We start from the raw sequence: 17,608 nt of genomic DNA on the forward strand, positions 1-17,608 counted from the left end.
TATGGATCCCTCTTTTTCATACCCAGCGGATCCGGATCGGATCTGGATCCCGGGTACAAAAACGGATCTGGATCTGGATCCAGTCGGATCCGGTTCAGATCCGACCCGTTGCCATCTCTAGGTACATATATAGGTCCATATATATATACATACTCGTATCATATACCTACCCTTGCTGAGCTCTAGGCGTCACATGAATGAAGATAGGCGAACCAGGATCGAGATTCTTGTAAAACTTGATTTCATCATTTTCGCGTAATCCATTGTCTTCTACTAACCTGTTTTCATCCAAATATAATGTACATGTAAGCTTGACAAAGATCTTCATAATATAATTTGACCAAATTTTAATATTTGTACAAACTCAAATATATATAATAGGAGTATTTGTTGTGTAGAGGATGATGAGAAGAGTTGATACCTCCTCCAGCCACGAGATATGACAGGCTTAGGATATATGCCGGACCTAGTGGTGCAAGTTAGAGTCCAATTGCGCCCTTCCATGTCATACACTTGAAATTCTAATTTGGTGCTCTCATCATCCCTGGGTGGCTTATTAAGATTGATTGATGATAAACGGCGTAAGAGATCCAAGTGTTCACATGGCCATGACAGTCTAACACGAACATCAGTTGGAGTTAGCCTTTTGGTGAAAAGTAGCTTCATTCTTTCTCTTAAGAACAGCTCCGTGTATACGTACAACACGACTGTAAATCACTATAGAAAGAGTATACTAACTTAGCTAATGCTAGTTAATTATGTAACGATATCTTGTATGTTATTGTTGCTTGTTCTTGCATTGTTTGAATTGCTTCGTTCGATTCTTCTATGTATATATACAGCCTCTAAACCATCATTTGTCAAAGTTTGCAGTGGTAGTAGTAGTAGTAGTAGTATTGAGTAGTTAGTAGTGAGTAGTAGTAGTAGTAGTGACTGGTAGTAGTAGTAGTAGTAATAGTGAGTAGTAACGGTAGTAGTAGTGAGTAGTAACGGTAGTAGTAGCAGCAGTAGTAGTCACTGGTTTTAATAAATGACTGATTAAATATGTCAAGTAGTGGTTCTAGCTAGTACATACAATATTTTTCGACCTATCTATTTATAGAAATATTATCCCAAAAGGACAAAAACTGAAAACCCTGGATATGATGTTGATTATGTTAATGCGTTCATATTACTAAGATAAGTGTTGTACTATATGCTTATGTGGTGGGCCGGGGTGACATGAAGACCTTTGTTTTTAGGCACGCATGAAAATATTAATTCTGAATAATACAACTCAATCAGAATTATTTATCTCGTGCAATAATAATAATAGTGACACGTGGATATGGTAGGTCCCACTAACGGATTTATGAATGGAATCCGTTAGTTGGCGATGATTGCTGATAAAAGCCAATTTTCATTTTTTTATGTGGTGGTAAAATAAAACTTTTTTTTATAGAGGTGGTAAAAGCAATTAAGTGGTTTTTTGGAGGTGGTAAAAATCAAAATTTCATTAATTGCGTCATAGATAAGTGAAAGTGTGATAGTAATATATATTATGTGTCGTGTATTAAAAGGTAAAATAAAGAGCTTTCATTTTATAATCCAAGAAGCTAAGTTTACTCCTCAAATTACTTATTTGTTTTAGGATGAAACAATGATGCTAGGTTTTGTTAGTAGACTTGTATTCTTTGTCTCTCCTCTATTGGAAATCACAAAGTGGCATCAAAACTAGCTAAGTTCAGTTGGGTTGTTCGCATCATTTGATAGACATCATCTAAGACGCCTATGTAAGCCCATATGTTGTGTCTTTATATATTTACTTAAATGAAATAAATGTTCGATTTTTTTTTTTTAAATTTTTTTTAAGACATTCTAATCACATTTACTAATTCAAATACTTCAAGCTAGTTGAGCATGCGCAAGCATTAGGATTTTTTGTGACGAAAACAAGATCTAGCTTGTTCAGGGCACAAGTATAAGCACGAAAAAATTTGCAGCAATGAGCAATAAATTTGATCAAGCTTAAAATCATCACCTATCAATCATTAATTTGTGCAAATTAAAGTCAATAAAGGATCACATTATTAGGCTGAATTATGTAGTTCAATTGTTAAACGTAAAAAGAGGGCTTGTTTTTTTAAAAAAACAAGAGATCATCAGAGGGCCATGCTTCTGCATGTATCATTTTCACTATAGATATTATCCTCATATTCAACCCTCGTTTTTTTAATTTTAAGGTATACATAATTAGAAAGTACGAATATTATTAAGCTTTATTATCGCTTTGTATTACATTATTGGGGGAGAAAGAAGTTTAGGATGTTAACACTTTTCTTCTAAAAGGTGCAAATTTAAATTTCTGATTGGATAAGAATCTTTTCAAACATTTGTGATTCACTTAGGTTTTCATTTTGTTATTCTTAAAAAAACAACATTTCAGTTTTAATAATGATTGCAAATTTGCAGCACTTATGAAATTTAGTCAAACAATAACTAACCAAACTCCTGTTATGACTAGATTCTCCTTTGTCCCACTGGGGCCATGGCTGCAAGAGACCTTTTTCTTTTTTAAAAAATGAAATGCTAAACAACGCCCACATTTTTATCGAAATCGCCCACATTTTTATGTAAACTTCCAACATTACCCTTTTCTTCCTCTCTCTCCTAACACAACCACCACCGCCCGTCACCACCATTGCACCGTCGCCACCACCGCCAACATGACGGACAGTGATAGCGGCAGGCCGTGTACTCCGCCGGATCCACTTCGCAAGGTAATTTATTTTCGCCGGAACTCAAACCGCCCAAAAAAAAGGTCCACCGTGGTCAAATCGGGCGGTTAAACCGTGGTAAAACCGTGCAATCTGGGCGGTTTGACCGTGGTTGGACCGCCTGGACTACATGGTTTGACCGTGGTTGGACCGCCCGGATTGCACGGTTTTACCACGGTTTAACCGCCCGGTTTGCCCGGTTTATTTATTTTTTTTATTAATATTTTTTTTATTATTATTATTTAATTGTTATTGTTATTATTATTATTATTATTATTATTATTATTATTATTATTATTTCATTGTTATTATTATTATTATTATTATTATTATTATTATTATTATTATTATTATTATTATTATTATTGTTCTTGTTGTTATTATTATTACTATAACTATGATTATGATTATTATTATTTTGATTATTATTTTAAAAATATTTTGTTGGGATGTTTAATAGGCATCACTGCCGGATTATGGTGGCGATGGCATCGACTACAGTTCATATTTTATAACGTCAATTATCTTCCCGACTTTTGAAGAAGCATTTGAATGGGCACAAAACATTTCCATACGTTACGGATTTTTCCTTACAAAGTCTTCGTATAAGAAACAACGAGATGGTCGACCGGTCAAGTATCTTAAGTGCGATCGTGGCCATAGAAACACAGCCGAAGATAGAGATATGGAGAATGTTGTACGGAAAAACACGAAAAGAAAGGGTGTTAAGTGTCCATTTCGTATCAAGGTCACATGTATGGTGGACGATCAAGGGTGGAAAATCATTCCTTCATCAGGTTTGCATGGCTTGCATAACCACCCAATGATGGTATATCGAGAGGGTCATCGGCAAGTAAGTGGTCTAAGTCCGGCTGTGAAGCAATTGGTTAGTCAAATGAGTTCAGCATGTGCTAAACCTAGTCACATAATGGCGGCAGTGAAAGATGCGTTTCCCACTGAGAACCCTAACATGAGACACATCTACAATTTCAGAAGTCGTGTTAGGGTTGATGCTAGTGAAGGGAGAGATGTCGTCAACCAGTTCCTTCACTTGGCCAATGAGCGCAAATACGTTAGTTGGGTAGCTGCTGACCCCGACACACGTGTTGTCATCCACGCCTTTATGGCACATCCAGAGATGGCGAATATGTTACGAACATATCCACATGTCATAGGGATGGATTCCACTTACAAGACAAACATATACAACATGCCGTTTTTCGAGATTGTTGGGATCACACCGACAAATCAAAACTTTTTGATCGCGTATGCTTTAATGAAGACAGAGTCCTATGAGAGTTACAAGTAGGTCTTGGAGAAATTGAAGTTGTATATAGGTTTTGAAGTGACTCCTAAGGTGATACTAACTGATCGAGAGTTGGGACTTATGAAGGCGGTGAAAGAGATATTCCCAAACACAGCTCACTTGCTATGTAGGTGGCACATCAACAAAGATGTGTTGGCCAAGGTATACCATTTGTGTAAGAAAGACATGGTGACTGCCGAGAAATTTAGGAATGGGAGGTGGTCAAAAATCATGAATGCGACAACTGAGGATGAATATGAATTTGAGTTGCAACAAATGAAGGATACTTGGGGAAGGTCAAGGCATACCATTGTGGATTATGTGAAAAAAACTTGGCTTGTGCACAAGAACAAGTTTATTCCGGCTTGGACAAATAAGGTGCTGCACTTTGGCAACGTGAACGCGTGTAGAGTGGAGAGTCAACATTCTGTGCTTAAACAGTGGCTCGGAAGCTCCAAAGGGTCAATGGATTCTATCTTCAACCGTGTACACCGCGCCACTGAGGGTTTGCTTATTCAAATTCGTCATCATTTGGAGGACTCCAGACGACGAATTGGAGTGGAGTACAGGGGAATGCCCTTGCACAATCTCAGTGGCTATGTTTCCTTCCATGCTCTCAAAATTCTTAAGCAGGAGGTGAACAGGATGAGAGAGTTATCTGATGATGTGTACGAGCGTTGTGGTTGTGCGATGTTGATGACACACGGACTCCCACGCGCTTTTACTATACACACCTCAATTCAGGGTGGTACGGAGTTGTATTTGGATCAGGTCCATCCTTTTTGGAAAACCCTAGTCATTGGAGACGGTGTTGACATTCCTATCTTTGAGGATGAGTTGGAACAGGACACGACGCAGTTTAGATCCCTGGTTGACGAGGTACTACTTCGTGATGCCAGTTTTGTGCGAAGTGTGAACCGAGTGTTGTTTGCGGAGTTTTACCCTGAAGATGTAGATTATGAAGAGCCCGAGATAAATGAGACAACCAGGGGTCGACCACAAGGCCAACAGTGGTCCTCATCTACCAGGCGTGATCCAAGTGGCTTCGAGCATATCCGGGCGGTCGTAGTCGTGGTCGTTGGCGAGGTCGCGGCCGAAGTAGGGGTCGTGCTACTTCTACATCTAGCTCCGGACGTGGTCGATCACAATCATCAGTAAACATGGAAACGCCTTCTGGTATATGCTTTATTATTATTATTATTGTTATTGTTATTGTTATTGTTATTGTTATTGTTATTGTTATTGTTATTGTTGTTACTTGCTATTATTATTATTATTATTATTGTTGTTGTTGTTGTTGTTGTTGTTGTTGTTGTTGTTGTTGTTGTTGTTGTTGTTGTTGTTGTTGTTGTTGTTGTTGTTGTTGTTGTTGTTGTTGTTGTTACTTGCTATTATCATTATTATTGTTGTTGTTGTTAATATGTTTTACATTTAATTAATTCTTTTGGGATTTAATTAGTGCGGACGTTGTCGGGTTTTTATAATGCTAAAATACTTTCCCGGTGATTATTACAGGTAGTCAGATGAACATCGATGATTTTTTATACGTCGATCATTTTCCAAAATTCATGTTGCCGTTTTTGGAAGGTTGGCTTGACCCGATAGGTGACGGAAATTGCGGATTTTGATGTTTTGCAGATTTCTTTTTGGGGGACCAGGAGCAGTGGATGTTGGCCAGGACTATGGTTGCAAACGAGGTTGCCGCGCATCCTAACCTTTACTCTCAAATTTATGCTGATCAACTGGAGAACGAGGTTCGTCGTATCAGATGGACTGGTGGGAGATGCACAAGTGAACATTGGATGGTAGTGTTTCAGGACTTGTTTCCGATCGCTAACCTATTCAACACTGCCATTATGCTTTTCGGTGCTGCCGTAGATGGAATAGGTGTGTATCCATGCATCACTGTGCTACCATGGAGTGCCTCGTCCACTGCCACGGGCCCATATAGGGAGTTTGCACTCCTCACAGTGGCAACTATCACTATGTTCGATTGGACATGTCACCTAATTTTCCAGTCCCTCCTGTAGCAGGTTTTTGGTACGACGTGCGCGATTTTAGTGTGCAAGACTGGGATCAACGATATGTAGGTCGGATAGCAACATGACATACTTTAGCTACAAATTAGTGATAGAACTTTGCATATGTAGTCCAGTGACACTAAGGCGTGCACGTAAATCCGCACTCAGCTCTGTCTCCCATTCCTGCAACGACCTACACCACTAAATCCTACTGTGGCACCTCAACGGATCACGATCATCCCCGACCCAAACACGAGAAGCAACGTGAGCTGCATAGCTAGGGATAAGACTGCCATCAGCTGGACCACCTGGCATCGCCTCGTGAACAAGCCAAGACGTATCTGAGTCTCGAGAACCACGAGACCTACGAGTACGGCCTTTGCTCGAAGTCGTAGTCGTAGAACCCACAAACCTCCCTCCTCTACCTTTCCTCACGAAAATCCCAAACGACAACTCCCCGTGCTCAAATCCTCCTCGCCCACTCTCGAAAGTCGTGGCATCCTCCGTGTCATGATGATCGGAATCATAATCATCCATGACCTGATCTAGCTCGTGCTGAGCATCCGAAGGCCAACCCAGGACATCATCCGCCGTGCGAGAAGCTGCCCTCTCCCTCCTAACAGAAGCATCAACACCACGAGATCGAGTATGTCGAGGACCCGATCCTTCGACACGTGTGAACTCGATATTTAGCCTTCTAACGGTTTGTGGCTATTATTTAATAAAAAAATGTAATACAAATAATTAATACTCAATTCTATAAATCTAATTAATATTCACTAATAATAAAAAATTACATTATTTTATTTTCCTAAACATAAATCTAATTTATAATCACTTAAAATAAACAATTACATTATTTTATTTTCCTAAACATAAATCTAATTAATATTCACTACCAATAAACAATTACATTATTTTATTTTCCTAAACATAAATCTAATTAATATTCACTAATAATAAACAATTACGTAATTTTATTTCCTACACATAAATCTAATTAGTATTCACTTAAAATAAACAATTATATTACTTAATTTCTTAAACATATTTCTAATTAACATTCACTTAAAATAAACAATTACATAATTTTATTTCCTAAACATATTTCTAATTAATATGCACTTAAAATAAACAAATATATAATTAAATTAATTTTTTTTAATTACGTAAATCGCCCAAGTAAGACGGTTTAATTACGGTCAAACCGCCCAGACAATACGGTTTTACCGTAGACAAACCGCCCAGACAATACGGTTTTACCGTAGACAAACCGCCCAGAAAATACGGTTTGACCACCCAAACTATACGATTGAACCGTGGTACAACCGCCCAAACTATACGATTGAACCATGGTCAAACCGTATATCCTGGGCGTTTTGACCATGGTCAAATCGTCTAACTTGGGCGGTTGTACCACGGTTGAATCGCACAGACAGGGCGGTTTGAGTAATTTTCCGGCGAAAAAAAATATACCCGCTCCGCCTGGGCTGCGTCCTCCTCCCTCGCGCGTGCTGCGTTCCTCGACCGTGGCATTCTCGGCAGTTATGGGCGGTGGTGGTGGTGATATTGAAGTGGTGGACCTTGTGGTGGTGGTTGCAATGTGCGGTGGTGGTGGTGATTTAAGGTGGTGAATGTTGTTTTGCGGCGGTAGCGGCGGCAATGGTGGTGTTGGTTGGTGGTGGTGGTGATTTTAAGTTTTCTTGAGAGGTTTTAAGTGAGGAAAGAGAAAGAGGTGATGTTAGAGAGTGAAAGAGAGAAAGAGTTTAGGATTTTGAGTATGGGTAAGAACGTAAATTCATTCCTAATTTGTGGGCGATTTTGATAAGAATGTGGGCGTTATTTAACAACTCCCTTTTGAAAAAGGTAAACTATTAAACCATACCTTATCTTTAAAAAAAATAGAAATTTTGTTTTTAACAAAATGATGTAGAGACACAATCACCCAATGTATGTAAAGACACAACTTCTTAATAGAGAAGAAATTTTGTGATCTTCATTGGTTTTGCTAAAAGTCGCAGCAAGGTATTTTGGGATGACTCGGGTTGCAAAACAAATAAACATAAGATCCAAGAAAAATAAGATCGATAATAATAAAGGATACAAAATATTGGTGATGCGGAAAATCCCAATAAACACTTATAAAATAATATTCTAACAAATTTCATAGCTTAAGAATTTTTAACAATATAACAATGACATAGTTCAATAACAAATATTATTTATCCATCATAGCATTCATTAATGATGTTTACAAAAATATTATATTTTTATAAGTACATACCTATGGCTTTATATATTCTTGTATATAAATTTACCTATAATGATGTAATATAAAATTAAATTGACACCTTAGTGACCTTACAAGTAAGAAAAAATAGTGCTAGCTATTAGATTTATGCTAAATTTCACATCTAATTACTTTCTAACATTTTTAATTTCTGTCGTCGAACAAGCTTACTACAAGCGTGTTTGTTATTAAGATGTAATGTAACCTAAGCTCATCGGGACTACTCTAACCACATTGAAGAAAGAGAAGGTATTGTGTCAATCCGGACTGACGAAATATTTAGTCAGTCCGGACTGACAAAATGCAGATTTTTGATATCCTCAATTGGCGGGATGATATCCTCTATTGGATGGATGGTATCCTCTATTGACTGGATGATATCCTCTACTAATTGGATGATATCATTTATTGGCTATATGATATCCTTTATGGGCTGGATGATATTTCGTCAGTCCGGACTGACAAAATGCAGATTTTTGATATCCTCAATTGGCGGGATGATATCCTCTATTGGATGGATGGTATCCTCTATTGGCTGGATGATATCCTTTATTGGCTATATGATATCCTTTATGGGCTGGATGATATTTCTACTGGCTAAATGATATCCTCTATTGGCTGGATGATACCCTCTACTAACTGGATTATATCCTTTATTGTCTATATGATATCCTTTATTGGCCGGGTGATAATTCTACTGGTTGAATGATATCCTCTATTGGTTGGCTGATATCCTTTTATTGGCTATATGGTAACCTTTATTGGCTGGATGGTAAATCTACTAGCTAGATGATATCCTCTACTGGCTGAATGATATTTTCTATTGGCTATATGATATCAAGGTTTGATGATATCATATAGATATCATATAGCCAATAGAGGATATCATCTAGCCATGATATCATATAGCCAATAGAGGATATCATCCAGCCATGATATCATATAGCCAATAGAGGATATCATCCAGCCAATAAAGGATATCATAGACATAATCATAAACGATATCATATAGCTAATAGAGGATATCATCCAACCATGATATCATATAGCCAATAGAGGATATCATCCAGTCAATAAAGGATATCATAGACACAATCATAAACGATATCATATAGCTAATAGAGGATATCATCCAACCATGATATCATATAGCCAATAGAGGATATCATCCAAACAATGGATGATATGTATAACTTGTTTGAAGATATGTATAATTTGTTTGATAATATGTATAACAATGGTAGAACCTCCATTGAAGTGCTCGTACTAAGGTCATGAGCATAACATAACTTGCTCATTTCTCAACCAAAATACATGCATATGTTATCAAAATGCTCACAATTCAACATACAATCATATGGGAGAATTAATTTCAACAATTATACATCACATAAGAAAGCCCCAATTCGATTTTTGGGCATTTTTCAAAAAATTCGAGAATCTCAAGCTTTCTCTCTCTTCCGCCATGGATGACCTCGCTGCTCTCCTTCGCCGTAACCACCACCAACTTATCATCGAGTGAAAACTTGTTTTTCATCACAAGAAGATGACGGTGATCTGTTACTTTCTTGAGTCTCGACTGACGAAACATTAGGTGCGGCTTGCCGCACCCAATACTTTGTGTTGAAGAAATGGAAATAAGATGACTAGATTATAATTGTGATAGAGCACTTCAGCTATAACAATTGCTTTCATATTGAAAATTTGCTAGAAACTAATGTATAGGTACAAATATATTGTCTTTTTTAATGGGTACATATTACTGCTTGGAAGCTTAAACTTCGTATCTTACCAATGCCATATATTTTAATGTGTGATTTTTAAAACATTACTTCGTATTTCGCTAGAGAGAGCATGGATGGATGCGTTTTAGGCCTATTCACGGATCGGATTTCCGATTCAAAATGTGATTTCGGACCGGAAATTGATATCCAAATCCGATTTGAAAATTTCGGACATCTGATATTTAGATATCCAAAATTTTCGGATCAGATGTTTCGAATATCCATTATCCAATATCAACTAAAATTGATTATGATTACTATCTAAATTTCACTAATTTTACCGCTTTTTATCGCTAAGTTGTACAACATATTTTAACAAAATAGTAGTCCTTCTACAATAAATATTATCATCAAATATATTTAGAATATTATAATAAGTTAATTATTTTATATAAATAATTTAGAAATTTTATATATATTTCACTATTTAGGCTTTATAGATATCTGAAATTTTGAAAATCTATATCCAAATTCACATCCAATATCCGTTTTTTCGAATCGGAATGAAAACTCGGATCGGATATCTAAAAATTCGAATTGGTTGCGGATCGAATTTTCGGATTCTCGGATAGTTTTGTACAAACCTAATGCGTTTAGTTGATAATGCACATCCCATAAAGTTGGGGATATGCACGGCTAATGATGCAAACATAGTTGTAAATCCTTGCTTTAACAAAGAAGAAACTTATATATAACAACAATAATTTTACAAACTTTTAACATCATACAGTTAACTTAAACAAGAGCACAAATTAAATTACACTCATATAAACTTTTAGACAAGTTGAGGCTTTCACTAAACCAAACTCTATCCCACTTAAACACAAATGTATGGAAAGCTGCATACAAGTAATATTCTTAAAGATTGAAGATCACATTGGCGGCCGTAGACGTCAAAGGAATGATAGTTGATTAACTTCAGTACTCCCTCCTACCTGCAAACAGACATAATTTAAAGATATAATAGTAAGACATGCAAGCTGCTACTTATAATAATGATGAGGCATAACATTCATATAACAATCATCAGACACTGGAGAATGTACTTTTCCGCATAGAGACTTTGGGTATATATATAGGTCCGTATATATATACATACTCGTATCATATACCTACCCTTGCTGAGCTCTAGGCGTCACATGAATGAAGATAGGTGAACCAGGATCAAGATTCTTGTAAAACTTGATTTCATCATTTTCGCGTAATCCATTGTCTCCTACTAACCTGTTTTCATCCAAATATAACGTACATGTAAGCTTGACAAAGATCTTCATAATATAATTTGACCAAATTTTAATATTTGTACAAACTCAAATATATAAAACGAGTATTTGTGTGGAGGATGATGAGAAGAGTTGATACCTCCTCCAGCCACGAGGTATGACGGGCTTAGGATATATGCCGGACCTAGTGGTGCAAGTTAGAGTCCAATTGCGCCCTTTCATGTCATACACTTGAAACTCCAATCTGCTGCTCTCATCATCCCTGGGTGGTTGATTAAGATTGATTGATGATAAACGGCGTTAGAGATTCAAGTGATTATTGTCTGTATGCACCAAAGCCTATTGTTCAAATGCTGTTTTTAAGGATGTTTCTACTGTGGTCATCTTCATTATGACCACTACTATACTGAATTATCATTGGCCGCTTTTTAAATTTTTTTTTTATCCTTGGTCAAACCTTAATTTTAGTTATTTCCCAAAATTTAATTATTGTATTTCCAAAAATCATTTTATAATTTTCAAAATTTATTTATTAAAATCAGTATTTAATTAAATAAAAAAAATTAAATTATAAAAATCAAAATAAAAAAATTGTTCATCAATGTTCTTCATAGTTCATCATTGTTCATCGACATTCTTCAATGTCCTTCAACTTTGTTCGACAATCAACGAATTTCTCTATAAATAAAGATCTACAGTCGTGCGTCATTGTTCATCAACATTCTTCACATTCTTCAATGTCCTTCAACTTTGTTCAACAATCGAATTTGCAAAATTCGGGGTTATAAAGCATATTGGCGTAGGTTTTTAATTCTAGAAAAATAGATTTCACAGTACAATATCAATCAACTGATGCAAAAACATCGAATTTATGTATTCGATCACAAAAAATTTGAAGTAATTCGGTAATGTAGGTTCTTCAAGAAAATCTGGTAAGAAATCGTATCATTTTTCTTCGAAATGCTGTTTGATCCAAAAAAAAAAAGGAGACTTGAATTACAAATCGTGTTTGTATTTAAGGAATTTACCCACATACGCATAAGACATTATGAGCATTTATTTAATTTAAGGGTGGTAATTTAAAATAAAAAATTAAACGGGTGGTTAGTTCGAAAATGATTACATTTTTGAATGGTAATTTAAAAATTAACCTAATCATTATGAATATTTCAATATGAATAATATATAGCAAGAAAATAAGGAGAGTGTGCATTGTTTAGGAAGAGCTTACTTGCGAAAAAGTTGATTGAACTTCATTGCAAATATATGCACAAAGCTTGTTTAGTGTCTAACTACACGTACAACAATGGGTGCAGTAGATTGAAAGTAATGGTTCCGATCAAACTCAACTTCATCACCGATTTTTAATTTTCTTGTACGAACAAAGTGGAGCCAACTACCACATATCTCAGACCTATTATACATACCATTAGGTCTATTAATCAACCGGAAAGACCATTCCCGACCGCCTTCAGGATCGACCTATTATACATATCTCAGAATTTGTTGTTCTAGTAGCTCCTAATATATACTTGTGACATAATTCATTAATAAATGGAGTTTTCATAGCGAGCAATTTTACCGAATGATTGTTATTATAGTATTATTTAATAATATATTAAATATAAAATATAATGATAATAAAGGTATGTATTAGACCACATACAATACAACTAAATTACTTCACAAAAAGAAGTCAGTACTCCATATATTATGCATGGCATAAGTGGATTACTACCTATGTTCATACATCAATTTGCTCAAGGCTTTTTTATTTTATAAGAACCATATAACTATATAAGTGCCATGCATAATATATGGTTCTTAAATTATATATATATATATATATATATATATATATATATATATATATATATATATATATATATATATATATATATATATATATATATATATATAATATTTTACAATCGCTTAATTATTACGATTACTACGTATGTTCAATTGTTCATACATCAATTTGCTCAAGGCAAGGCATTAATAAGGAGGCTAAGCAAGAATCCCCATTTTAAAAAGCCATATTATTAATTTAATGATATACTTGTATCATCAAAATACAAAAATATAACAGAAAATAGACAGAGACAAACTGCTACCCTTGCTTCATTCCTTAATAATTGAAAATTTTGGATTGGTACAACGTTGTAGAACAAGAAATATAGTGTGACAGTACAATACAAGTAATTATTATTGCTAATGTGCGTCATTAGGCAAAATTACTACTCCCTTCGTGGTTAAATTTTTGCTCCGTTGTTAGAATTTGGGTCAAACTTTAAAATATTTGACAAAAAAAATCTTATTAATCTATAAGAGATCATATAGTTTTGTGGGATCTTGTTGGATTCGTCTTATTGTATATTTTGGTAATACTTGATGGTGGAGATCATGATAAGTCAAATAGGGCAAAATATTAGGGATGGAGGGAGTACTTGATCTGTTTCATTTTGTTTGTTTCATTTACTCCATATCTTTTTGTGCGATGTTAATACACGTACTTGAGCACAAATATAATTAAAACATACAAAAAAAATTAATAATTTATAGCTACGGATATATTAAACAAGATTTTACATTTTTTTTTAAATCTAAATCAATAAATACTTAACATAAAAAAACTTCCTCCCTTTAAATTAAGTGTGACATACATGCTAATTTAATCATTTAGTGACATGTACTACGTAAATAGGGTTTGAGTAGAAATAGAATTAGAAAAAAGAGTGCTTTATGTGGAGCATTTTAATAATCAGACTTTAAGAAACAAAAGTGGTGTCCTTTCTTGTTTGTTTAGGTCCGAATGGAATAAGAAATAAAGTGTGACTAATTAATGATTAATAACTGTTAATATAACTATAAAAAGTACTACTGTACTAATATGTTACTCGTATTATTGTGTGATCATCAACTAATTAAAGTGCTAGTGTACATACATTTACGTCACCAATCATTTAAAACAATAAGATCAACACTAAGGGCCTCTTCACATTTACTTAATTTCAGTTCAGTTCAGTTCAGTTCAGCTCCAATCTATTCAGTTTAGTTCAGCTTCTAATTTCCCTCTCTCATAAAATATTCATTTCAGCTCAGTTCAATTCAATTCATCTCTAATTAGTTCAGTTCAGCTCCAATCAGTTCAATTCAGTTCAGTTCAGCTCAGTTCAGTAAATATGAACAGACCCTAAATAGAGTTAAAAGTGAGACCATTAAAGTGAAAAAGATGGCCGATGACCGTTCCATTGAAGTGAAGAACTCTCAATCTTCCCATAAGCATGCACGTGCATGCTGCATGCACGTACTTTTGCCACGCCACTTATGTCAAAATATTTATGAGTTTTTATACAATATTTATAAAAATTATCATGGATTTTATTATCAAAAAATAACTATTCACTAATTTTATGAATCCCAAAAGTATGTTTTGGGATTCGTTAAAGTACCTTTATGCTTTTCTCTCCCCTCTCTTCTTTTCTTTAAGGTGAAGGATAATAGTACAAGAGGTTTGAAGTTCTAAATTAGATAAAGAATTTATATCAAATGTGTGTCAAGAAAAGAAAAATAATAGAGGGTGTTTGGGTCCAATTAAGCCTAATTGGACCTGACCCATAAATGATTCAATTACAAGCCAAGGTCAAGGCCCAAGTCTCCAATCCTGCCAAGTTAGCGGCCCAGTCAACATGGTCCGCCCATATGACTCCAAGCCCATTTCTCCTCATTATGCTAAGGTATAAAAACCTTCAATTGCACCATTTATCATTCATTCACATACAGCCTCAAGCATTTAATTCTCTTACATAGCTATTTCTCTACACATCGCACTGACTTCGGCATCGGAGGGGCCTTCCTCGGCACAACCCCCGAGGCCAGTTTACGTGTGTTTGCTGTGTAGGAAACCCTCGGCCCATCATCATTCGGACCGAGCCCAGTCTTCACCACTTCTCAGGACCTTCGGCAGGGTCCCATTGTTTTACTCGAAATAATTTGGAGCCGTCTGTGGGGAAGACTTTCAAAAAATCTTTAAGCCAATTAGGTCGCAATCTCCCTCCATCCGCTCGCAGTGTAGGACGAGTCCTCTTCGGTCCAGCGCTGCAGCTCAGTCCAACCCAAGGGCTCATTCCAACACTCGAAGCCCGCCTTTGAGCATTCATTCTTGCCCCCAAACTCATAGAGGAACCTCTCAAACGGGACCCTCCACCGAGGAAATTACGCGAGCAGTGGCGGTTTTCATGGAGGCCATGAAGGCCGGCATGATGCTACCACCTCGTGACCGGTCACCTCCGCAAACCAGGCATCAGCGGAGGAAGACCGGACAAGAGGGGGAGAGATCCCAGTCCTTCAAGGAGTTGGAGGAAAATTAGGAAGAGGATACTTGGAGAACCGAGCGAGAAAGACAAAGGAACTCGCATTTCTTCAAGGAGCCTTCTACTCAGCTCACCTTCAGCAAAACTCATAAAAGTAGTAGTTCAGCCTCTCGTCCGGATACTATTCGCCGAAGCGTTCACGAGCGCCTCGGCCGCAGGGAACAGAGTGTGCACAGCCGCCTCTCATTTCCGGGGAATGAGCCTCAACCTTCTAACCAAGGAACGAAAACCACTTCTACCTCTCTGAGAGGACGGAGAGCGGTTCCTTCGGCTAGAAGAAAGGGCAAAGCTGTGATGCTTCCAACCAGTTCTCCATTCGAGCAATGGATCCTGGAAGAGCATGTACCGACGGTTAAAATCCCGTCGCACATTACTTATGATGGGACTTCGGATCCGAAGGACCATATTGCCTCCTATGAGGGGCATATGCATTTGTGCCCCAGGTCTGAAGCGACCTGGTGCAAATACTTTCCTACCACTCTCAAGGGGGTCGCGCAAGCGTGGATCTCCAAGAGAGTAAAGGAGGGTTCCATAACCGGGTGGGACGAATTGTCCGCCAAATTCAAAAGCAAGTTTTCCACGGCAAACCGCCGAGAGAAAACAACTGCAGAGCTCATGGGCCTTCAGCAAGGTGAGGCCGAAAGCCTCCGGGACTATCTGACTCGTTTCAGTAATGAGTCATCCAGTATTTCTCGGCTGGATCAAGGGCTGACCGTTTTCGCTCTTCAGCACGGCCTTCGAACTGGTCCGTTCTCTGACTTCATGGTCATGAATTCACCCCAGACCTTGGAGGAAGCTCTCAATGCTTCGGACAAATTCATCCGAGCCGAGGAATGAAACAAAACAAAAACCCAACCTCAAACTGGGGGCGGGAAACAAAAACTACAACCGAATGAAGGCTAAGGCCAGAAGTCGAAAGGAAAGGCGAAAGCCTCAGAGCAAGCTTCGACCAACGAGCCGAAGAAGGAGAAATCTGCACCTTATCTAGGCAAATATGAATCCTACACTCCGCTCGCCCTCCCACGCGCCAAGATCTACAGCGTGACGAAGGGAGAGCAGAGTTACTGAAAGCCGAGACCCCTTCCCTAGTGGTATCAGCAGAAAAATAAAAATCTTTGGTGTGAGTTCCATGAGTCACCAGGACACAGCACTGAAGAATGTATCCAGCTGAAGGACCAAATCGAGGATATGGTCCGGAAGGTATACTTGAAAAAATATATCGCGGATCACCGCGAGAAAAAAGAGGCTGAGAAGTCTGAGAAAGACTCTCGGCAAGAGCTGGACTTCCCCCGGAAGAACAACAAGACTTCGGAGGAAAAATTCGCCCCGATACATGTTATATCGGGGGGACGTGTTCTCGAAGGGAGTATAAGCGTCGCCTTAGGGCTCTGACCCACCAGGTGAAAAATGCTGATGTCCAACCTCCTCAGTCCCCGGCGCCGAACATGACGTTCTCAGCCGCCGACTGCCGGGGGGTGACATTCCCTCATGAGGATCCCTTGGTGATTGTTGCTACAATTGCCAACCACGATGTGTCCAGGACTCTCGTGGATAGAGGCAGCGGAGCAAACATTTTGTTCCGAAAGGCCTACAACCAAATCAAGCTGAAGCCCAAACACCTAACGCCAGTACCCTACCCGGTTTCTGGATTCAACGGAGCTTCAACTTATCCTGATGGGAAGGTCCTTCTTCCTGTCACCATCGGCCGCGCTAAAGCAGCCAGGAACGTCATGACTGAATTTTTGGTCATTGATGCTCCTTCAGTGTACAACGTGATCATGGGGAGACCTATGATTCACGAAATTCAAGGGGTAGTTTCAACATACCATCAAATGATGATATATGTTTCGGA

At 37.4% G+C, this 17,608-nt stretch overlaps 3 protein-coding genes across 3 annotated transcripts; all 3 read left to right on the forward strand.

The window, feature by feature from the left end:
• Window positions 1-2,705: 2,705 nt before the first annotated feature.
• Window positions 2,706-4,065, forward strand: LOC145566877 (protein FAR1-RELATED SEQUENCE 5-like). The gene is made up of 2 exons (XM_081626155.1): window positions 2,706-2,759; window positions 3,217-4,065. The coding sequence occupies exons 1-2, from the start codon at window positions 2,706-2,708 to the stop codon at window positions 4,063-4,065; spliced, it is 903 nt and encodes a 300-aa protein (XP_081482281.1).
• Window positions 4,066-4,143: 78 nt separating this feature from the next.
• LOC145566878 (uncharacterized) lies at window positions 4,144-5,220 on the forward strand. Its single transcript, XM_081626156.1, has one exon. The coding sequence runs from the start codon at window positions 4,144-4,146 to the stop codon at window positions 5,218-5,220; it is 1,077 nt and encodes a 358-aa protein (XP_081482282.1).
• Window positions 5,221-15,621: 10,401 nt separating this feature from the next.
• Window positions 15,622-16,593, forward strand: LOC145566879 (uncharacterized). The gene is made up of 2 exons (XM_081626157.1): window positions 15,622-15,737; window positions 16,200-16,593. Exons 1-2 carry the CDS (start codon window positions 15,622-15,624, stop codon window positions 16,591-16,593), a joined length of 510 nt encoding a protein of 169 aa, XP_081482283.1.
• Window positions 16,594-17,608: the final 1,015 nt, after the last annotated feature.

The sequence above is a fragment of the Chenopodium album genome, chromosome 11 (genome assembly GCF_948465745.1).
Source record: "Chenopodium album chromosome 11, dcCheAlbu1.1, whole genome shotgun sequence".
NCBI classification, from domain to species: domain Eukaryota; kingdom Viridiplantae; phylum Streptophyta; class Magnoliopsida; order Caryophyllales; family Amaranthaceae; genus Chenopodium; species Chenopodium album.